Here is a 25,222-nt window from a genome sequence, read left to right on the forward strand (position 1 = left end):
CCAACTCCCGGAGTTTACTCAAACTCATGTCCATTGAGTTGATGATGCCATCCAGACATCTCATCCTCTGTCGTCCCCGTCTCCTCCTGCCCCCAATCCCTCCCAGCATCAGGGTCTTTTCCAATGAGTCAACTCTTCGCATGAGGTGGCCAAAGGATTGGAGTTTCAGCTTTAGCATCATTCCTTCCAGTGAACACCCAGGAGTGATCTCCTAGTCCACCCTTATTCAGTACAATTTAATAGCTTCTCTTGTAGCAAATCCTTCATACATCTTTCCTCTTGCCACCAAGAAAATTGAAACAATTATAGAAGGACCACCATAATCACCCACCATCTCTGTACACTTACTGTATCTTCGTCCATATACACATAACCTTCTCTTCTGTTACTAGAAGTGAACTATTTGTGTCTCTAGTTAACACCAAACTTCTTGACTTATCCATTAGATCCTATCCTCTCTTTACGAACTAGGACACAGTTCCAGCCTTTGCCCACCATTAATGTTCTCCATACTAGCTCTTTTCATAAGTATGCAAACATATTGTTATTTCTGCCATCATAATAAAGCCCTCTCTTGACTCCTACAATTCCCATTTCATTTTCTCCTTCTCTCTATAATAAAACTCATTGAAAGAGTTGCCTATACTTTCTGCCTCCAATAATCTCTTCTCCCAAATGAGTGGCACTCATTTGAGCCCACTTCAATCAAGTTTCTGTTCCTATCACTCCACTGACACCTCTCTTATCAAGCATATGAGCTCCCTGTTACTAAATGCAATGGTCAATTTTCATTCCTCATTTTCTCTGATCCATCAGCAGCATCTGACACCTGATCTTTCTCTCCACCTTGGAAAACTGCTCACTTTGACTCCAGAAAACTCTGTTTTGCTCATTTCCCTCCAACCTCTCTGGCTGCTCATTCTCATTCTCCTTTCCTGATTCTTCCTCCTCATCTTCTCAAACTCTCAGTGCTAGAACTTTCCCCGAGGGCTCAATCTTGGACCTCTTATCTTTTCTATCTAAATTTACTTTCATCATGATTTCACCCAGTTTCATGGCATTAAATACCACCCACATACAGGTGATTCCAAACTGATAACTCCAGACATTTCCCTTGATCTCCAGATGTATATCCAGATGCCTACTGGATGTCTCTCTGTACCTGAATGTCTAACAGCATCTCAGGCATAATGCAAAGCTACATTTCTGGTCTCTACTTGTCTACTTAGCTCCCCGGATCAGTAGATAAAGACCTGCTGGCAAAAGAAAAGATCTCTGCATTTTCCCCATACACTACACCACTGTCAATACAGTAAAACTAAAACTGGCTTGGAGTTCTCAAAAATGGAATGAAAGAAGACACAATGACATTTTAAAATGTTAGACAGTGATTCTGTAAGTATTTAAGTGGCAATACTTAATACATAGAGGTTCTGATTACCATGAACAATGAAAATTATTCAAAAGAAAATAAATGTCTTTTTTTTTTTAATAACAGAGAGTTTTGGTTTTTAAAATCCTTTAAGATCCTTTGCGTATAGTGACTTCTTTTGCTTGCAAGGCATGTGAGATCCTAGTTCCCTGACCAGGGGTCGAAGACATATCCCCTGCACTGGAAGTGTTAACCACTTAACCACTGGACCATCAAGGAAGTCCCTAGAGTCGCCTCTTTTAAAAGTAAATAAGAAAAAGTGTAATTAGAAAGATTGGCCTTTTCACATATGAAAGTATAGTCCTTGAATAATTTAAACATTGTGGTACTAAAATAGAGAAATTAGTAGCATAAAATGGAGAAATCTATGGACTAAACTCTAACTCAGAAATCAATTTAAATATTATACTATAGGATAGACCCATGAACATGGGTCTGAGTAAACTCCAGGAGTTGGCAACGGACAGGGTGGCCTGGCACGCTGCAGTCCATGGGGTCGCAAAGAGTCGGACACGAATGAGCGACTGAACTGACATGAAAGTGAATTGTCTCATCTTAAACAAAGAGGAATTCCAGATCGATAAAATATTTTAATGGGAAAACTGGGGCAGGGGGTAGTACTAGAAGAAAATTTGAAAGAAATCTTTCATAATCTAAGAGTAAGTCAGCCTAAGTTTGATACAAACCAGAAGTCATAAAAGAAAAGACTGATGTTCTACTAATAAGACTAATAATTCTTCATGGCAAGACATGCTGAAAATAAAGTCAAAATAAAAATAATGAGATGGGAAAACATTTTACTTACTCATATCATAAGTCAAGAACAAATTTCTTTACTAGCTAAAGTGCTAGTTCTAATAGGGAATGTTCTATTAGGGAAAGATGTTCTAACAGAGAAAGATGTTCTCGTGTTCTAATAGGGAAAGATTTTCAAGGCACATTTGATATCTGAAAAAGGCCAGTTGCAGAACGGTATATATTATATGTTCCATTTGTGTAAAAAAACAAGAATATATACATACATACATTATACCTTTTTCTAGCTTTTCAACTGTATGTGTGAATTAACTGTTCCAGTTTTCAAATAAAATATTTTTAAGTTACCTAGATTTACTGTGGTGACCATCTCACAATAGACATAAATATCAAATCATTACATTGTACAATTGAAACCAATACCATGTTATATGTCATTTTACCTCAATAACAATAAAAATGAAAGATAATAAAGATAAAATAAAGATAATTTTATCATACAAGAAGCATTTTTAACATAATATTTTTATTTTTATTTATTTATTTTTTTTTTTTGTATTTTTTATTTTATTTTTTTTTTTTATTAAATTTTAAAATCTTTAATTCTTACATGTGTTCCCAAACATGAAACCCCCTCCCACCTCCCTCCCCATAACATCTCTGTGGGTGATCCCCATGCACCAGCCCCAAGCATGCTGTATCCTGCGTCAGACATAGACTGGCAATTCAATTCTTACATGATAGTATACATGATAGAATGCCATTCTCCCAAATCATCCCGCCCTCTCCCTCTCTCTCTGAGTCCAAAAGTCCGTTATACACAGCTGTGTCTTTTTTCCTGTCTTGCATACAGGGTCGTCATTGCCATCTTTCTAAATTCCATATATATGTGTTAGTATACTGTATTGGTGTTTTTCTTTCTGGCTTACTTCACTCTGTATAATCGGCTCCAGTTTCATCCATCTCATCAGAACTGATTCAAATGAATTCTTTTTAATGGCTGAGTAATACTCCATTGTGTACATGTACCAAAGCTTTCTTATCCATTCATCTGCTGATGGACATCTAGGTTGTTTCCATGTCCTGGCTATTATAAACAGTGCTGCGATGAACATTGGGGTACATGTGTCTCTTTCATTTCTGGTTTCCTCGGTGTGTATACCCAGCAGTGGGATTGCTGGGTCATAAGGTAATTCTATTTGCAATTTTTTAAGGAATCTCCACACTGTTCTCCATAGTGGCTGTACTAGTTTGCATTCCCACCAACAGTGTAGGAGGGTTCCCTTTTCTCCACACCCTCTCCAGCATTTAAAGCTATATATGACAAACCCACAGCAAACATTATCCTTAATGGTGAAAAACTGAAAGCATTTCCCCTAAAGTCAGGAACAAGACAAGGGTGTCCACTTTCACCGCTACTATTCAACATAGTTCTGGAAGTTTTGGCCACAGCAATCAGAGCAGAAAAAGAAATAAAAGGAATCCAAATTGGAAAAGAAGAAGTAAAACTCTCACTGTTTGCAGATGACATGATCCTCTACATGGAAAACCCTAAAGACTCCACCAGAAAATTACTAGAGCTCATCAATGAATATAGTAAAGTTGCAGGATATAAAATCAACACACAGAAATCCCTTGCATTCCTATACACTAATAATGAGAAAGTAGAAAAAGAAATTAAGGAAACAATTCCATTCACCATTGCAACAAAAAGAATAAAATACTTAGGAATATATCTACCCAAAGAAACTAAAGACCTATATATAGAAAACTATAAAACACTGATGAAAGAAATCAAAGAGGACACTAATAGATGGAGAAATATACCATGTTCATGGATTGGAAGAATCAATATAGTGAAAATGAGTATACTACCCAAAGCAATTTACAAATTCAACGCAATCCCTATCAAGCTACCAGCCATATTTTTCACAGAACTAGAACAAATAATTTCAAGATTTGTATGGAAATACAAAAAACCTCGAATAGCCAAAGCAATCTTGAGAAAGAAGAATGGAACTGGAGGAATCAACTTGCCTGTCTTCAGGCTCTACTACAAAGCCACAGTCATCAAAACAGTATGGTACTGGCACAAAGACAGACATATAGATCAATGGAACAAAATAGAAAGCCCAGAGATAAATCCACACACATATAGACACCTTATCTTTGACAAAGGAGGCAAGAATATACAATGGAGTAAAGACAATCTCTTTAACAAGTGGTGCTGGGAAAACTGGTCAACTACTTGTAAAAGAATGAAACTAGATCACTTTCTAACACCGCACACAAAAATAAACTCAAAATGGATTAAAGATCTAAATGTAAGACCAGAAACTATAAAACTCCTAGAGGAGAATATAGGCAAAACACTCTCAGACATAAATCACAGCAGGATCCTCTATGATCCACCTCCCAGAATTCTGGAAATAAAAGCAAAAATAAACAAATGGGATCTAATTAAAATTAAAAGCTTCTGCACAACAAAGGAAAATATACGCAAGGTGAAAAGACAGCCTTCTGAATGGGAGAAAATATTTTTAAAATATATAAACTTTACCCCTAGAATTATGTTCCTATACCTGGTCTGATTTGGGACCTCAGGTTTACTACTGAATCAGGTCATGGCTCCATGCATACACTTATTTTATAATTAAAAGGTGGTTCCTGAGCATGTAACTACAATCAGACTCCACCTTGGAAGAGGCAAAGAAATGACACAATCAAAATAGAAAAACCTCTGAACACCTGGACAGAACAGAACTTCTCTCCCAAGAAAGTCCTCAAGGAAACATGGGAACAAGTTATAACAGGTAATGGAATAAGCTTTTTAGCACAAACTTGTAGGTGTTTGTCTGGAGAATTGCTTTCCCTGCTAAGGATCTTCACTCCATGTGGAAAAATATTAAGAATAGAGTAGGACAAAATCAATGTATACAATTAATACAATGCTCCCATTAGCCAACCTTAAACACGTGGAATGTTAGTGCCTTTTAGATCATTTGCATAACACACAATCAAAGAGAACAGTCCTCAATTTAAAAAGGCTCTAACCATTACTGAGGACAGAAAATGTTCAGGGAACTGCAGACAAGTCTTTAGGGCAGAACCACAGACAGGAGATGCAATGAGAGATGAGCCTGAAGAGGGGAGCAGATGCCTGTGCAAGAAAGCCTCTCAGAGCAGCAGGGAGTGTGTGTGTTTTCAGCAGAGAAAAGACTTCACCGATGCGTGTTCTAAAAAGCTCATGCTAGCCATGATGTGGAGAACTGTGGGTGCAAGACAGCAGGAAGGGAGTACCAGCTAGGAAGCTGTTGCAGTTAACCTTGTGAATGGAGGTAAGGATGCTGAAGTGAGGCACCGACGGTGAAGGTCACGTCCCTGCAGTTATTTCAGGTCAGGGACCCTGTGGCTTTATTCCTCCCCCTCGCATTCCCTCTGCTACCCAGGCAGGATTCCATGACTGCCTGTCGATTATTCCCTGGTCAGTTGAATCAACTGTCATACGGTGGTAGATAGTCCATGGGGAAGAACAGGTTGTTGATCCACTCTCTGCTATCGAGGACAACGGTGTGATACTACGGCACAAGGCAGTGAGACTCAGGAGCATAAAGAACCTTATGATCACTGTGTCTTCTCTCTTACGTGAAGAAGGGGACCCTATTTCCCTCCCCCTTAAGCAATTAGAGCTCTGGAGAAGGGGAGCGGGACGGCAATGTTCACAGCTTCCTGTGTTCCACTCTTCAGTGATTCAGAAGTGCCTTTTGGGCAGGACATGTAAATTTCTTTTCAGGAGACGTCTGCCCAGTTATTTTGCAGCCAGCGAATCTGGCACTTCAGGCTGGCATGTTAGATCACAACCACCTACAAACAAGTAATATCAAATATTGCAAAGATAAATACTCAGGGCTCACCCTCTGTAGCCAACACTGATCTTATCTGCACACAAATGATTGTCCTTTGCAAACTCAAAGCCAAGAATTTACATTCCATTTTTTTGTAAAGGCGTGCACATTTTGATTGCTTTGGCACACAGTTCATCTTACAAATTGTTTGTTTTCAGGTTTTAAAAAAAGCTTGTTTTTTTTTTAAAAAGTTACATGTATGTAATTCACATCATACATATATCACATATTAAATTTTTTCACAGTTCCAGGATGGCAGGGATTATAATGTTCCACTTCAGGGTAGACCCATTTAAGGCTCAGAAACAGTAACACCTCTATTCAAGGGACATTCAGTTTCATTGGTCCAATTGTTGGTTTTGAGCCCATTAGGCTATTTCCTACATCTGCTCAGGGACCTGCAAACACTTGGTTTATCACTGATTTTCCTCCTAAATTACCTATTCCCCACAGAGCCTTGGACTTGCAAATGTGCTTTCATTATTGCTATTTTTAACAGGCAGCGGGGAGCAGAGTCTACTAAAATTTGTGCACATTGTTCCTTGTTTCCTTTCAGGCCCTTGATCAGGAAATGTTTAACATGGGAGTAAGTATTGCCAGGGATTAGTGGCTGCTGCTTGGAAAGGTTGATGGAAGTTCTTTCCTGCCAGTACAAAAATATACATCATCAAAGCACAAGACTGTGTCCACAGACAGGATTACATGTGAGCTGAAAAGACCCAGGTGACAACATTTTTCTTGAATCAGTCCATATTCTTTCTTTTGCTCATCCACTAATATCACCGTGAAATAATTTCAACAATTCTCATGAGTGCCCTGATTTCTCTTTTACATACAGATGGTTTGGAGACAAATAGCTCTCTGTTGACAGCCATGTGACTTGAGTCTCTCTGAGCCCTTCCTGTGTTTTGAGACTGGTCTATGACTGGTTGACGTGATGCTTATGAAGTCAGATTTCAAATCCCAAGTGAGCCAGTCAACTTTGCAAAGAAAAATTCTCCACACGTTGTCTGTACTTGAAACCCCATCTGGCAAACCTGAGGATGCCAAGGTTACTCGAGGTTCAGAACAAACCCCCTGAACCATCACCACTGCCCCAGGAAAGGTCTCCTGAAGGTCACTGGAACTGAAACAAGGGAAGATGAGGAAGGAAGTGCCTAAAAAAGGCCATTCTTTATTCACTAAGTCTTTGTCCGGTGAGTTTCAGAAGTATCACCATAATTGCTCAGAAGAGAAGAGGGAATGAGGAAGAGGTTACAGGCTGGCCAGGAAATTTGTAAACTGCTAGCAGTTATAAGCAGTGCTGCTACAGTGACTTCGCACTAATCTGGACACCATCAGTTTAAATTCAATGTGGTATAGGTATGCAGCTGTGCTTTTGACTCTTAAAAACATTTAATAACTATAAAAATGTGTTATATGAATTTATAAACCAGAAAAAAGCACCTACACTTAAAGTGAAGATTTCACTTGACTTTTCATGAAAAATGTTTCCAATCACCAGCTAGATGATGGTATTGGCATCATCACGAGTGGGTTCATTAGAAGTGATTGCAACTGTTCAGTTTGTTATAATTCTACCAAGAAACATGAAAAAAGAGCAAATGAAGGTGAGGAGATAAAGCAGTCTCCTGATGATAGGGATAGAGCAGGATAATTAGTTCAGAAATCCCACTAGAGGGTTAAAGGCAGTAGTGATATTTTAAGGGCATTTGGGAGGCTGTAGGCTAATGATCTGGAGAAGGAAATGGCAACCCACTCCAGTATTCTTGCCTGGAGAATCCCATGGACAGAGGCGCCTGGTCAGACATGACTGAAGCGACTTAGCAGCAGCAGGCTAATGATCACTCAAGAAAAGACTCCAGTATACCACCCTGAAGGAAGACCAGGTGCATCCAAGCGCCAGATACACTCAAGCCCCAAACCCTGGGAGGTAAAGCACAGGACGACGGATATGGAGTCTGAATCTTGTTACATGGAGTCAGGGATCTAATGGTTCTTGAAGACTAGCATTTCTGCATGTAGGAATATAGGTGAAAGGGGAAAGAAACTAGGTGAAAGGGGGACATTGTACTCAAACTGAGACGAGTTACCACATTTTAGCATAGGTTACGGTACTCAGTTGCTTCAGTTGTATCCAGCTCTCTGCAGCTCCATGGACTGTAGCCCACCAGGCTCCTCTGTCCCTGGGATTCTCCAGGCAAGAATACTGGAGTGGGTTACCCTCCTCCAGGGGATCCAACCGGGGTATCCTGCATGGCAGGTGGATTCTTTACTGCTGAACCACTGGAGAAGCCCATATGTTACCACTCTTCTGCTAATAAACGTATGATTTAAACGGCGCCATGACAGTCTTGGTTAGATCATACAGGGTCAAAGGAGAAAGTAATGATGTAAGCCTTAACGTCTACTCCAAAATGAGGAAGATTTTCTCACTTTTCTTTTGGTTATAAAAATGCAGCCTTTTGTTCTGGGGCTGCACTCCCTGCCCTTATCTTCCATAACTGTCCTATGCTAATAAGCCTTCTCTTTGCCTATTACTTTGCCTCAGGCCGAGTTCTTTCCACAACTAGACAAAAGAACCTTCAGTAAATCCTGACATCAGGTGAGTGGTTTCAGTTAAAAGACAGTAGGTTCAAGTCCCCTCCTAAGTCAGGGGTCATGGGTTCAAGTCCCAGTCTGAGTTTTGGCTGGGTTTAATCCCATCTAAGAAGCAGTGTGGTTTCCCTAAAAGGAACCTAAACATCAATTCAAGTTGTGATTTAGCAACCCCCCAAATTATCCCAAGTTGTACATTTTAAAATTAACTGTTTTACATGGAAATAATTATGCTGGCAAATAGCAGGTGCTTCTGATCCCTTATCTGTGAAATGAAGTCCTCTTTTCCAGTGAGTCTGTTCTTCCATTTGGACTTAAAAAAAACAACAGGGGTATACTATTTTTCTGGCACACAATAGGCACTGACTTTAGGGTCAGAAAGGTATGGTACACCTTACTAGGTCATCCTTGGGCGAGTTTCCTTAAGCCAGCTAAGCTTCTATTTGTTTCTCGTCTAACTCTTTAGGGCTATTGTGATTATTAACTCAAATATGAAAGTCCTGGCATATAGTCGGTAGCACAGAAAGGAAAATGGGCAATATAGATATTATTTTTTTTTCTCTATTTCATTGTCATTTATTCATTTCTTTAACTTCATTTTCTGTTGTTGTTCGGGGGCTAGGTTGTGTCCAACTCTTTGCAACCCTACGGACTGTAGCACGCCAGGCTTCCCTGTCCTTCACCATCACCCTGAGTTTATGCAAACCATTGAGTCGGTGATGCCATCCAACGGTCTCATCCTCTGTCATCCCCTTCTCCTCCTGCCTTCAATCTTTCCCAGCATCAGGGTCTTCCAACGATTTGGCTCTTCAAATCCAGTGGCCAAAACATTGAAGCTTCAGCTTTGGCATCAGTCCTTTCAATGAATATTCAGGGTTGATTTCCTTTAGGATTGACTGGTTTGATCTCCTTACTGTCTTAGGGACTCTCAAGAGTCTTCTCTAACACCACAATTCAAAAGCATCAGTTCTTCCGTGCTCAGCTTTCTTTATGGTCCAACTCTCACATCCATACATGACTACTGGAAAAGCCATAGATTTGATTATAAAAAGTTTTAAACATACACCAAAGTGAACAAACTAGTATAATGAAACACTATCCACCTCTTTATATACTTTTTTTGGGGAGGAGAAACTGAAGCATGTCAAAGGATATGCCAGACCCTTTCACCTAGCAATAAGGGGCTGAGGACAATGGGGTTTTCAGGGTACCATCTGGTCCCCAGGTGAGAGACGGTTCTACCACTAGTATTGACCTGCACATCCAATGAGAAAATGCATAAAGCACCACAGGGCACAAGGTACCATGAAAGGTAGAAAACAAAACCACAAAGTCCACTATCAGCTGATGTTTCCTTGGAATATCCTCACTCTTGAGCACTATGCTGAAGGTTCTGCCAAAGCCCGGATTTAACATGAAATACTTTTAGAAAAAAAAAATTTTTAATAGAAATCCACTTTAAAAAAATCTATATTTCCCAATTGGGACTAAAAGTAATTTTTAAAAAGCATTTATCAAGTGCTTTACAGAGTCTTATCCTCTAGGAATTTATAATTTAAGATTGTTTTTAAAAAGAAAAATGTGGACAAATAGAAGTTTTGTTAAAAATAGCCAAGCGAGATAGAAAATGGTGGAGGTGAATGTATCTGTGTAAGGAGATTTGGAACCTGGATAGGATGGAAGGAGAAAAGGGAGTGGGCATGTAGTCAGGAGAAGACTGGAAAATAAGTGACCTAAATATTCCACGTGCAGACTCCCTGGGGGATGGAGACCATGCTGACAGACAACAATTCCATGTCTAAAGAAGCCCAGGAACTCTGGTTATTTTAGCTCCTCTTATGTGGAAAGTGGTCATGCGCCCAACAAGTTGCAGATCGTGGGAAGGCCAAGAGGGAGATTCGGGGATGGGAGCGGGGAGGGGAAAGAGTTGTATAAATCCATCTGGGAAGAAGGTAGGATCAAGTCAGCAGAACTAACCTTGATATAAAAGGATACTTCTCTCTGAGTGAGGACTTCCCTGGTGGCTCAGATGGCATAGCATCTGCCTGCAATGCGAGAGACCCGGGTTTGATCCCTGGGTTGGGAAGATCCTCTGGAGAAGGAAATAGCAACCCCCTCCAGTACCCTTGCCTGGAAAATCCCATGGACGGAGGAGCCTGGTAGCCTGCAGTCCATAGGGTCGCAAAGAGTTGGACATGACTGAGCGACTTGACTTTCCTTTTCTCTCTGCGTGAAGGGGAAGGGGAGAAAGGGAAGGTGAAGGGTGCAGATGGGGGAGGATGGAGAGAACCTGAGAAGACCTCCATCGTGTAAGTAAGAGAGAAGACCAGAGCATCCGGGAGTTATGAATCAAGGGAGCAAGGCATGGAGTCGGGGGGAATATTTGGGAAAGACATCTGTGTCTAACACCTACAAACCTGTTCAGGTAGTCTTTTCCAAGACAGAACAAAACAAATGATAATCCTCCCCCCACCCCTACTATCCCCTGAGAGCTAGCCCCGCCATCTTTCCCCATCCACAAACTTCTCATGAGCAAAGCTGGCCCAGGCACTTCCAGACACCAGCAATCTGACACCAAGACTCACCATTCCTTTAAAGCTGCACCTTTTGAATGCTGGCTCAATAAAGGGCTGCTCTCTAAGTCTTCTTCCTGAAGTGCTCTCCTTGGCACCCACAAGGCATCAGGTCCAGGTGGTTGAGGTCTGTCTTCCTTTAACTCTAATCATGCCCTCTCTTCGTTTTTGGCCAGTTCTTTTCTCTCTCCCCATCTTTTTTTTTTTTTAACTTGCCATGCAGTAATTTATTTAGCAATATCTATTATTAATTTCTATTTGCAATCAGATTAGATATATAAATATATCCATGCCTTGCAGTGCATCAGGATGACAAGACAAAGCAAAGATGTGGTTTCCAGTGAAGTCCACTGTATAGGTTTCAAGTGAATGATGGCCTTGTTACCAAGTTACTATGTGAAGCAACTGCTTTGAGTTGCATTGAACTGTCGTATCGTATGCCATCTGAATCTTAGTTGTTCTCTAAGGCAGTGTCTGTCTTTGGACTTGACTTTTTCTTTTGTTCTCTATCCCTTGGCTTCAACGACTCTCTCTCCAGGTGAGGGCCCTGTTTTTGGCCCCATTTCCGTGATGTAGCCATTACATGTGGCTATTTATATTAATTATATTAAATAAAGTTTAAATTTCTGTTCTTCAGCCATCTTAGCCATATTTCAAATATGGCTAGTGGCTACCATATAGGACAGAATAGATTTAAAACATTTTCTTTTTCGAAATGGCAACCCACTCCAGTACTCTTGCCTGGAGAATCCCATGGAGGGAGGAGCCCGGTAGGCTACAGTCCGTGGGGTCGCAAAGAGTTGGACATGACTGAGCGACTTCACTTCACTTCACTTCTTCATAAAAAGCTCTTTGGGACACCACAGGTCTAGACCTCATCTCTCCCCTGAACCTGTCAGTATTCTAACTGACATCTTTCCTGGAATCACACATCTATTATGCCCCAAATCTTACTCCATTCAGTGCATTTTTTCTCACTACAGTGATCTATACAAACTCTGATTTCACTGAAAAGCAGAACATACTCCAAATAATTGAGAAATATTTACATAGGGGAGTTGGATATTAAGATGTAGTTTGTTTACAAATGAGGTCAGTTTCACTGAAAAAAAATACAGGCTATAGTCATTTATAGGAGAATTCTGTGTCTTTCACATACTATTTCTGTATAGTATTTCCCAATGTCCAGAGTGTCATAAATAATAAAAGATTTGTTTTACAGGGTATTTTCTTCATTAATTTTTTTTTTACATTTCTCATAAAATCACCCTTCTCCCCTATAGCATCAATGAGTATCATATTCTCACTGCAGAGAAGGCAAATTTCTGATTCTAACAGGAGCACTAAAAATATTCTGCTAACAGTGAAAATCAGCGGCCAAAGCTCTTTGCCAAAACACTAACAATACTACTGGATACATGAGATTCTGAACCATCACATTCAACAAAGATCAGACCTGGTCCTGATTTTAATCAGAGAGCAACCTGTCTCTTTGCTGCCTCCTAAACTTAGCAAAGACATACCATTCTCAGCATGCTGACCATTTTGACGGTGTGAGATTTCACTGGGCAGCCTTTCTCAGAGTGACCTCAGCCCCAGATTCTAAAGATGGAGCATATTAAGTACAGGTGAGTCATCAATTTCAAAAGCCAGCAGAGGAACTAAAAACCTCATTCTTCAGAAGCACAGAGATTCTTTGGGAAGTCCTACCATGTAACAAATGGAACTCAGGAAAAGAAAAGCCATCTCTAAAGAAAGAAATGATAAGTGGCACTCTTGTAGGATAAGCCTATCGTGCTTGGGTGCTCTTGGTAATTCCATCTGAACTGACTATTAGCATCCCCAGTGGAGTTATGACATCTCTTGTTAAAGATGACAGAAAGGTAGAATCATAGTATTGTAGTAGGAATATCATAAACATTTGGGACCATTACTATTAAATCAGTAACACTGTGTATACTAAGAATGCACACTTTATATAGTTCAAAGTCTTTTGCAGACATTAAAAAAATAATCTTATGACTGTCTCATAGGGCGTACAAATATTAGCATCTTCTGAGAATGATCATTAGTTAACAGTAGATAAACAATGATGTCCAGCCCTTTTCTAGGTGCAATGAGGCTCAGAAAAGAAGCAGAAGACAGAACCCCTTCTCTCAAGCTGTTTCAGGCAACAGATATAAGTAAGTACATAAAACACGTGGGAAATCTGTATGTGATGGGAACTAAAAGAAATTTGTGTAAGGTTGGGGGAGAGATGAATAGGTGGAGCACAGAGGATTTTTAGAGCAGAGAAAATATTCTGTAAGGTGCTAATAATGGTAGATACGTAATATCATGCATACTAAGTCATTTCTGTTGTGTTGACTCTTTGTGACCCCATGGACTACAGACTGCCAGGTTCCTCTGTCCATAGGATTCTCCAGGCAAAGATACTGGAGTGGGTTGCCATGGCCTTCTCCAGGGGATCTTCCCAACCCAGGGACCAAACCCACATCTCTATATCTCCTGCTTTGGCAGGAAGGTTCTTTACCACTAGCATCACCTGGGAGGCCCACATATCATCATACATTTTCCAAACCAATGTACATACCAAAAGTGAGCCCTAACGTAAACTACAGGCCTTGGGTGGTTATGATGTGTCCATGTAGATTTATCAAGTGTAACATGTCCAACCGTACTGGGGGATGTTGATAATATGGGAGGATATGCATGTGGGGTGGGGCGGCATATATGAAAATCACTGTACCTTCCTCTCGATTTTACTGTGATCCCCAAACTGCTATAAAAAATTAAATCTTTAATTAAAAAAGGAAAAACAGAAATATTGACTAGTACATGAGGGAAGTGTAGGATAGAACAAGGACAAATACATGTCCTCAGTTTTCCTAAAGATCTTCAGTATCTGTTCTGTGAGTGGTCTTAAGGTGGAGAAATATAGAGAAGCCAGGGGAAAAACACTGGGATGGTAACAGCATTTGAGATTGTTCATGTGAGTGTCTAGGTCAGGGCTGGGGGACAATTGGAGACTGCCTGATTTGATAGGCAGGGTCAAGTTAAGGAACATGAAAGATAAGCTTTCATGGTTAAGGGGAAGCCTGTTAATGAATAGATTTTTACAGACCAGTCTGATCAATTTAGATTTCAATCTGGTAGGGTCTAGAGATCTCTTGTAAGTTCCTAAGCACCTGCATGACACGATCAGAGAAGCGCTTTACAGAAAATAGGCTGGCAGCAATTATTTGCTGACCTTCTGCTCCCCAGCCCTCATACTTACTAAGTGAAACAGACTAGCTCTCCACTCCAAATCCCACCATCATCCTAGGAGGTTTCAACACTCATGACTTTAGACAATATCCTAACTTTACCATTCCTTGACCTCATTCATTCCAATTGCCTTCACTTCCACTCCCAGGACCGCACCCAAGACTGTACATTAGTAAAACCCACACCACACAGAAAATTTAAGTGTGAATAGACCAGCTTCATCTTTCCAGCCTTCTCTGGCCCATCTTCCCACGGACATGCTTACTCTTCCCAACGTTACTTTCTTGCTGGATGCTATCTCGCCAACACATGCCACTTCCTTTCACTTCTGTCTCTCTACTCCATCCACTGAGACGACTTCAACCCCAGATCCAGAGCTATAAGCTATAGCGCCCCTGTACACTCGGGCATCTAGTCCACTGCACACACCCGGTCTTTCTGCTGGCTGAGTCCTCAGCTCCAATCATTAGTGTTCCTGTTTGTCCATAATCTCCTTCCTCTAACATTCCCCTGGGTAGCAATGCTGCTACACATCATTATCCTTAAGACCATGGCTTGGCCCCGGTCTCGTTGCTTTCAGTAGCATATCACTTTGTCTTTTCCTTGCTGTGAAAACTGAGGCTTTGGGCATATCTCCCTCAGTTGTCCACCCTTCCTCTACAAATGGTGTATTTATCCCCACCCATTCTTCCTTCTCTCTGTCACAGAAGAGGAAGTCTCACCCTAATTTTCAAGGGCAAACCCCAAGGTCAGCCTCCAAACCACACTTTTAATTCCCTCCCTCCTGCCTCCTTTAAGACTTTGGTTCATCAAAAATCCTTGCTGTTTGCTGTATCTTTGACCCTGCTCCTTTCTGGTCCCATAACCCTTTAACCCATAAAACACAGTAAAGTCTCTTTCATCATTCAAAATACTCCCTTCACTTGAGTTTCCTTCTAGCTTTCCATTCTATCTTTCTCCTCCTTCATTACCTAAGGTTTTCCAAATAATATCTACATTGGCTGACTGTAGCCACCACAACAGCCCAGAAAGTGGGAAGTACACAGACAGGGGGCCTTCCCAGGTGGCGCTAGTGGTAAAGAACCCATCTGCCAATGCAGGAGACGCAAGAGACGTGGGTTCTGATCCTTGGGTCGGGAAGATCCCCTGCGGGAGGGCATGGCAACCCACTCCAGTATTCTTGCCTAGAGAATCCCATGGACAGAGGAGCCTGGCGGGCTACAGTCGGACACAACTGAAGCTGCTTGGCACACACGCACATACGCACACACGCACACAGACAGGGAGTAAGCTGCAGCTCAGAAGCAATGCTAATAAGGTCAAGTACCAAACATTTCCCTGCAGGACTTTCCATTCAAGTCACGCTGTTTCAGTCTTTTACTTTTTAATACTCCCATGTTTCACTTAAAGCCCAGAAGCAGAGCAAAGCAACATGGTGATTTCAAAGCAGGAGGTCAACAAATGTACTAACGGCATACTCTGTGCCAGACAAATGATTTACTATAGTGCGAAAGAGAAGGGAAATTTGGCTTATTTGGCTGGGTCCAAAAACAGATCTGATTAACTCTTCAAGACAAAAAAAAAATCTTGGATTTTCATTAGAACATGTTACTCTATTGCTTTAATTCCCTTCACTTCTTCAAACCACTGACAATAGACTTATACTCGGTGAAACTTCTCCGGCAAATGTTCCCAATGACCTCCAGACCCACACACCCAGCAAACACCTTTCAGTCGCATGCAGCTGAAATTCTCTGTTGATCTGACAACACAGTTTCTCTCCTCTCCTTGACAATCTTGGCTCCGCTTCTGCACCCTCCACTCCTCTGGGATCCTCCCACCTTCTGACTGTTGCTTTTCAGATGCCTTATTTGTGGTCTCCAAACAGAGCTGTAGTTTTACCTCCACCAAATACTTCTCCACGGAGGGGAGACCATTCACCGTGAACAGGCCCCATACTTGTCCACCTGCTGTCTGTCTGATTCTGCCGAGTTAGCTCCTGGGCTCCTCTGTGCCTGTCCAAGACCTACAGTTCTTGGAGATCTAATTCTTCAGTGAAGCTTTTCTTAACTCATCTCCTGGGATTTTCACAATCTTTCCCGTGTTTGTACTCCCCAGTATGCTTTGCAGCAGGGGAAGAGATAGTTAGATCGTATTACCAACTCCATGGACGTGAATCTGAGCAAACGCCAGGAGACGATGAAAGACAGGGAAGCCTGGCGTGCTGCCTTCCATAAGATTGCAAAGAGTCAGGAACGACTTAGTGGCTGAACAACGACAACAGCAGTTTGCATTGCAGCTACCCTAAAAAAATATTTATTCCTATACATTCTCATCGGTCCTACCAGATCATGAACTCTTTCCTCATGACTGCCATGAGGGAAAAGTCATGCCAAAACTCTGCTTGGCACACAGCAGGAACTCATCAAATTTTAGCTATGAGTATTATTATTACTCACTTTTGCATTTTTCAGGCTTCCAGTAGGGCAATGTTTCTTAAATATTGCAAGATCAATCAATTTTAAATTAGTTAATTAAAGAATGAATGGCTTCCCTGGTGGCTCAGACGGTAAAGCATCTGCCTGCACTTTGGGAGACCTGGGTTTGATCCCTGGGTCAGGAAGATCCCCTGGAGAAGGAAATGGCAACCCCCTCCAGTACTCTTGCCTGGAAAATCCCATGGATGAAGGAGACTGGCAGGCTACAGTCCCTGGGGTCGCCAAGAACTGGACATGACTGAGTGACTTCACTTTCACTAAGAATGAATCAACTCTGTTGGTGAGAAAGCACTTTCACTAAGAATGAATCAACTCTGTTGGCGAGAAAGAGTGGACACAGGTAGTAGGAGGTAGTAGGCCCCTTAGAAGGTGGTAGAGAGGTTAAAAGAGAGAGAGCGAGTAAACAGTAAAGAAAATGGCTGGAAGCCCCAAAGGAGAGAACAGGGGAAACTTCTAACAATCCACAAGCGTATTATCTACTTCATAAATTACCTTGGAAATACAGCAACTTCTTCTGCCAGGCATCCAAATGAAGGAAGATTTCTCAGTGTGTGGTGATTGCCTCTGACTCAGCCTGGTGAACACCAAAGCCCAGGGGAATGGTGGTGATAGGGATTGAATATGGTATTGATGGTTTTGAGCTGTGGTGTTGGAGAAGACTCTTGAGAGTCCCTTGGACTTTAAGGTGATCCAAACAGTCAATCCTAAAGGAATTCAGTCCTGAATGTTCATTGGAAGGAATGATACTGAAGCTGAAGCTCCAATACTTAGCCATCTGATATAAAGAGCCGACTCGCTGAAAAAGACCTTGATGCTGGGAAAGACTGAAGACAGGAGGAGAAGGGGCAACAGATGATGTGATGGTTAGATGGTATCACCCACTCAATGGACATGAGTTTGATCAAGCTCCAGGAGTTAGTGAAGGACAGGGAGGCCTGGCATGCTGCAGTCCATGGGGTTATGAAGAATCAGACATGACTGAGCAACTGAACAACAATGGTAGTTATTATGCGGTTAGCTATAGAAGTCCCAGGAGGGGACTATGGATAGAGAGGGAAACCTAGGAAACTTGGAAGACCACTAGAAGTTAATGACCACTCAAGGAAACTGTTGGAATGCCATGGAATGAAACAGGCTTGCTTAAATATAAAGCCAAAAATAAAAGTATGACATATACCCCAGGCCATTAGATGGAAGAAAAATGTCACCACCCTTCTACTGATTTGAATACAAATGATACCACTCTAATGGCAGAAAGTAAAGAAGAACTAAAGAGCCTCTTAATGAGGGGGAAGGAGGAGAATGAAAAAGCCAGCTTAAAACTCAATGTTAAAAAAAATAAGATAATGTCATCCAGTGTATTTGCCATCAAGAGATGCCAAATAGAAAGGGGAAAGGAGGAAGCAGTGACAAGTTTCCTTCCTTGGGCTCTAAAATCACTGTGGATGGTGACTGCAGCCATGATATTTGAAGACAACTGCTTCTTGGCCGGAAAGCTATGACAAACCTGGACAGTGCGTTAAAAAGTAAAGACATCACTTTGCCGACAAAGGCCTGTATAGTCAAGGGTATGGCCTTTCCAGCTGTCATGTACGGATGTGAGAGCTGGACCATAAAGAAGGCAGAATGCTGAAGAATTGTGGTACTGGAGAAGACTCTTGAGAGTCCCTTCAACAGCCAGGAGATCAAACTGGTCAATCTTAAGGGAAATGAACCTTGAGTACTCATTGGAAGGACTGAGCCTGAAGCTGAAGCTCCAGTACTTTGACCACCCAATGCAAACAGCCAGCTCATTGGAGAAGATCTTGATGCTGGGAAAGATTGAAGGCAGAAAGAGAACAGGACAACAGAGGATGAGATGGTTGGATGGCATCACCGACTCAACGGATATGAACTTGGGCAAACTTGGGAGATGGTGAGGGCCAGGGAAGCCTGGAGTACTGCAGCCCATGGGGTCACGAGGAGTCAGACACAACCAGGTGACCGAACAACAACGAAAATCCTAGTGTGACCTCGTAGGGTCAGACTCTCTCCTGCCTGATACACCCCTAGCTCCTCCTTCGTATCTAGAAGCTTCACTCCTTGAAGAAAGTGGTCTTCCCCCCAGTCCCCTCCCCACTTCCTTTGACTATGAAACTGTAGCCCACTTAATCCTCGGGGCAGAGCTCCCCAACCTGCCCACTTGTGTCTCTTACAAGCAACCTATATTAATAAATCTATATCTTTTCTATCACTTTGCCTCTTGCTGACTTCCTTCTATGCTGAGACACAAAGCACCTGAGCCTCAGTAAGTCCAGACAGCAGGTGAGTGATCCCAATGAAATGACGGTGGGTTGGAGTCCCACGCAGCGTTTTGCCCGGGTCTGAGTCCCAGGACATGGGTTTAAATCCCAATCTGAGGTGCACTGTTTCAGGGGTGCCTTGTTGAGTTACATTATCTAATAAGCCTATTCTCTGAGCCTCCTTATACACAGGTAGAAGAGAACTACCTACATAGACAAGAGGGAAAAAAAATGATGAAACCCAATTTGAGTTTTGTTTTTCTAACAGTATTTGAGTGGTTATGTCAAAGGAAGTTACTGTATAAAAAAGCTAGCTATTTTTTGCATCAAGAAAAATAATTAGGATTCTCTTTTTGAATTATCCTACAAGAATATCCTTCTGCCAAGTATTCTGTATTATGGCTTTTTGATGTGAGTACCATTTCCTTTGAACTTTGGTTGTTTTTAGTTCAGCCAAATTGACTGGCTTCTTAAAAGTGCTATTTTTGGACAAATACAAGGGGAAATTAATCATGATGCCCAAATGATGGCCTGGGAGTACTATTTCATTATTTTCAGTTTAGTCTGGGAAATATGTAACCAGTTTTTCACCCAGAGAGTAAAAATGTTTCAATTTATTAGAGAGTACACGTTACTGGAAGCAGTCGAGAACAGAAGTGTAATCATGGAAACTATTCCGGCTGCTTCTATGCAGGCAATGCCGTCTGACATTGTGCTGAAATGACAAGCTTGCATCTGCTAAGGTGTGGCTTGAAAAGTCTGGAAGGCTGTCCCTGTTGACGACCAGGGGCATGACATCACCAGTTCCAGACAAGACTCCCTAAAATGCAAAAATCCCTGTGAGGGGCAACTCCATTTCTAATGTACACCTTTAGACTGAACTTCATGAGTTCCCTGGACACCTCCTTACTGGCAAAAAAGCAAGCAAACAAACAGCAACAACAACTAGGAAAACCCAGCAAGTTTGCAAATTTTGCAAAAAGCCAGCGCTAACAATAAGGGGAAACAGTGGAAACACTGTCAGACTTTACTTTTTTGGGCTCCAGAATCACTGCAGATGGTGACTGCAGCCATGAAATTTAAAGACGCTTCCTCCTTGGAAGAAAAGTTATGACCAACCTAGATAGCATATTCAAAAGCAGAGACATTACTTTGCCGACTAAGGTCCATCTAGTCAAGGCTATGGTTGTTCCTGTGGTCATGTATGGATGTGAGAGTTGGACTGTGAAGAAGGCTGAGCGCCAAAGAATTGATGCTTTTGAACTGTGGTGTTGGAGAAGACTCTTGAGAGTCCCTTGGACTGCAAGGAGATCCAACCGGTCCATTCTGAAGGAGATCAACCCTGGGATTTCTTTGGAAGGAATGATGCTAAAGCTGAAGCTCCAGTACTTTGGACACCTCATGCGAAGAGCTGACTCATTGGAAAAGACTCTGATGCTGGGAGAGATTGGGGGCAGGAGAAGGGGACGACCGAGGATGAGATGGCTGGATGGCATCACGGACTTGATGGACACGAGTCTGAGTGAACTCCGGGAGATGGTGATGGACAGGGAGGCCTGGCGTGTTGCGATTCATGGGGTTGCAAAGAGTCAGATACGACTGAGCGACTGAACTGAACTGAACTGTTTATAGGTTGATTCAACAGATTCCCACAGATTACATACAACAGATTCCAAAGGCCACGGAGCGCTGATACCAGAAAACAGAAAATTGTCTGTAGCATTCAGAACCCTGGCTGCAGAGATGAAAAGAATGAGAGAGATCACAAAGAAGTTTGAGAAAGAGAAAACTGGCATGAAGCTTATGAGTAAAACTGCATCTCCTCCTTTGCCTGCAAGTCACTTGCAAGGTACACCTTCTACAGGCAGTAGGCGAAGTCGCTTTAGTTGTGTCCAGCTCTTGGCGACCCCATGGACTGTAGCCCACCAGGCTCCTCTGTCCATGGGATTCTCCAGGCAAGAACACTGGAGTAGGTTTCTATGCCTTCCTCCAGGGGATCTTCCTGACCCAGGCATCACACCTGCACCTCTCAGTGAGTCTACTTGAAAGAAATCCTGGAGACTGAAGAATAAATACGGAGGCCCTGGATACCCCACTTGCACGTCCCCTGGTTAGAAAAGAATATTAACGGAGGGACACTGGACTGAGAAAGGGAAGCTAGACTTGGAGTAAATGCTAACTAAATTGCCGTGTGACCTTGGGCAAGTCACCTAACTCATCTGAGTGTCAGTTTCACATTTGTAACATAAAGGAGGTGGGTAGACACCTCAGAGCTGCTTGTCCGCCCTGACACTTTACAGAATCTTGGACCACCACCTGCAGAGGAAGGTGTTTGAGTCATTTCACAGCTGCTCCATAAAGGGAGGGTGATAGATAGCCTTTGAAGCTCTGGGAGACTACTCGCGAAAAGCTCATAAAATACTCATCAAGTGGCAGAGCATGCAGGCCTGAGCTGTGGGTCCCTACACTCTCCGCCTCTCTCCTCAGCAACAGATCTTTTCTCAGATAGACCTTTTTTGCCCCCTTGTCTCTAGTGTGGCAAACCTGGTACGTAGCTGTCACATTTCCACCAGCCCACTTACATTTGCTGATGCCGACTGCCTCCCACTCTCAGCTACAACACACACTCACTCTCCTGTGACAGGAGCTCTAAATAAAGGAACACTGTCATTTTTAACAAGTCTGGTATTGTGAAATCTACATTTAAAAGTGCATGTCCTTATGTTTGCATGTATGTGCATAGAAATGCACATGGGGGATGGATTACTTGCTTTGCAAATGAATTCACCATGGCATTCCTTACAATATCAAGCTCATTTCTCTTTTCCTCCACTGCCTCTCCTACAAATATCTTACACTCTGTCCTCATTTATTGCTGCTCAGGAATACATCTTGTGTAAGGTAAGGTACCCAGTATTCACAAAGTTTAAGGGAGAGCAAAATGCATTCTTTGTAGCCTTCTGACTAATTTCTTTGTCCCAGGTGTGTGGACTTTTATTTTGCATACCTAGGCTCTAGAACTATATCTGGCAATACCACCAACATAAAAGCCACATGAATCTTAAATACAGTCCACAGTCTACCATGATATAACAGCCTTCTACAGAAATTATTAGAGTCTAGAAAAACCATAAGCTTCACATAAGCCAACAGGTCTGGAAGAAATAAACTGATGACATTCCCTTGTAATGATTTCTTAGATTACTGTTGTACCTCCCGCTCAGGTCACTAGCTGTATTCTGGGGGCAGCTTAAAAATTTGGACTAATATATTCTGTCTCCTGACACAATAAACATTAATAGGCTGAATAATAACCACATTTCTGGCAGTGGTGAAGCTATTTTTAGTAATGGTGGTGCTCTGGAAAATTTCATCTTTTGCTTTGAAATGCAAAGGTGATTTTTCTCAGCCCATAAATGGTAAGCTCAAGCATGCTCGATTGTTTTTAATTTGAGTTTTGCATGTTTTCCATTTCTCTTTACCCCAGGGATTTCCTTATCTGAGGGCACACACAGATTAGAACAGGAACAGATCAGATCCCCTGGTTTAGGGTAGGTTGCAAATAATATGTCTGATACTAACGGCACCAAACAAAGGCTTCATCTCATTCAATTGTTTATTGTTCCCCTCGAGGCTTAGGCAAGCTAAGAACCTAACAAAAACAAGCAGGAAAACAGCAACCTCACTTTTAAGTCATCCTCTCCTCAAAAAGAAAAAAGTTGTTGTTTTCCCACTTCCAGAAATATAATTTTCCAGGGTTCAGAAACTCAGGAGAATCCCAGCTCCCTTTTGAGTGCTTAAAAACATTCTCTTAATGGGGGACCTGGCAGCCACAGAAGGTGGGAGGATGGGCAGTGTTAAATGCCGAGGATCAAGCATCAGAAGGCCTAAGATGACATCTGGCCAACCCATTAACCCTTCTGGGCCTGTTTCCTCATTATAAATTATAGATAATGACACCCACATTTTTACTGAGGTCAAATGAGAGAGATAATAGACTTGAAATTGCTTTGTGGAAGGATTAGGTTTTCACAGCACTATGTTCTGCTTACTTGAGTGCATCTCAACTCCTATGACACTGTAGAAAATTAAAGCTGAAAGTCACCCCCCAAATGAGAAAAGTGTAAGACTGCTTTAAATGAAGTTTCCTTCTCTTTCTCTCTCCCTCTCTTCTTCCCTCTGTCTCTTTATCTCTCTTTTACCCTACCTCCTGGAAAAAAGCAAAAGTAACAATTGATCTTAGCTCTGTCTTCTAAGAGTCATGACTTTGGACTTCCCTGGTGGTGTAGTGGTTAAGAATCCACTTGCCAGTGCAGGGGACACAGGTTCAATTCCTGGTCCAGGAAGATTCCACATGCCTCAGAACAACAAAGCCGGTATGCCACAACTTCTGAAGCCTGCTCACCCTAGAGCCCGCGAGCCACTGCGACGAGGAGCCCACCCGCCGAAAGTGGAGATGCAACTAGGGAAAAGCCTGTGCTCAGCAACAAAGACCCAGAGCAGCCATAAATAAGTAAAAATAACTTAAAAATAAGAATCATGACTTCTCCTCGGTTTGCAATCATAGCCAGTGGCCCTAAATTAGATAACCTCACTGATTACCTACTACTAAGTGCTATTAATAATTACCAAAAAGACGTCATGTCATTAGGGAGCTTAGGGTGGTTGTGTACACACTGTTGTATTTAAAATGAATAACTGATAAGGACCTACTGTATAGCACATGGAACTTTGCTCAATGTTACGTAGCAGCCTGGATGGGAGAGGAGTCTGGGGGAGAATGGACACATTCTGTATGTATGGCTGAGTCCCTTCACTGTTCACCTGAAAGTGTCACAACATTGTTACTCACCTATACCCCCGTACAAATTAAAAAGCTCAAAAAAAGTGTCATGAAAAAATTTTCTGCTTCTAGAGAAGCTTGACAATGAAATCAGCTCTATCCATTTATCCGTTCATTCAACAAGAATGTATTCAGTGAAACTTGCGCCAGGCACTAGGGGCTTAGGAATGAACAAGAAAAAACGTTCACTTCCCCACGAAGTTCACAACCCAGGGAGGGAGACAGGTTCACAGTCTCTTATGTTACAGCTTCAAACTAAAGACACAGCAACCGAGAAAATTTGACCTTACCTGTAGCTCCCCTTCCATTATACTGAGCAGCTGGATGAGGTCTTCCTTGGACAACTCCAAGGATTTCTTACTTTTCCGTTCACTTTCTCCAGATGGTTTCAGGTGTCGTTTGACAGTTCCTGAAGCCATGACATCCTCCTCCTTTCTGTTGGATTTGTTCTTCTTTTTCGTATCTTCTGAGAGACTTTTATCAGCAGCATTGCTGATTGTGGAGGTCTTGGGGCAGGAGACATGCCCGTCGGATGAACTTTCACCGCCCTGGTTTCGGGATCGCATTCCCACCTACAGCACATGAGAAAAGAGAAGATGTCTTTACCACCACTGACATGATTTTTGCCTAAGTGCTTAGAAATGAATAGCAGCTTTACAAGAAAGAAAGAAAGAAAGGAAAGAAAGAAGAACCAGGAGATCAATCCCGAGTCAGCTTCCTTATAGCTTTAATGATCGCATCATTAGAAGCTTCAGGAAAATACTTTGACCAATCTTCAGGGGAAAATGAAAATGTGATTCTAACGTCACAAACATCCGAAGCTGAGTAATAGGGATCAACATCAAGCAGAGCTAATTCACGCTGATGGTATGTCTCTTTGATAGGATGGGATAACAATGGCACTTTACCTATGTGGTCGCCCTTCCCCAAAACATGACCCAAGGCTAATAATGAGAAAAACATCAGACCCGTCCCAACTGAGAAACACTCTTCAAAATGCTTGACCCGTGATCTTTAAAACTATTCAGGTCATTGAAAACAAGGAAAATCTGAATAATTGTCACCGCC

At 42.0% G+C, this 25,222-nt stretch overlaps 1 protein-coding gene across 1 annotated transcript in view; it reads right to left on the bottom strand.

Annotated features, from left to right (window-relative positions):
• Nucleotides 1-25,222, bottom strand: part of FILIP1 (filamin A interacting protein 1) — a 201,694-nt gene that overhangs the window by 77,573 nt on the left and 98,899 nt on the right. The window contains exon 2 of the mRNA XM_068985182.1: nucleotides 24,445-24,726. Coding sequence (XP_068841283.1) covers nucleotides 24,445-24,720 — 276 coding nt within the window. The 5' untranslated portion in view covers nucleotides 24,721-24,726. The remainder of the gene's footprint in view (nucleotides 1-24,444; nucleotides 24,727-25,222) is intronic.

This window comes from Capricornis sumatraensis, chromosome 13, assembly GCF_032405125.1.
Source record: "Capricornis sumatraensis isolate serow.1 chromosome 13, serow.2, whole genome shotgun sequence".
In the NCBI taxonomy this organism is placed as follows: Eukaryota; Metazoa; Chordata; class Mammalia; order Artiodactyla; family Bovidae; genus Capricornis; species Capricornis sumatraensis.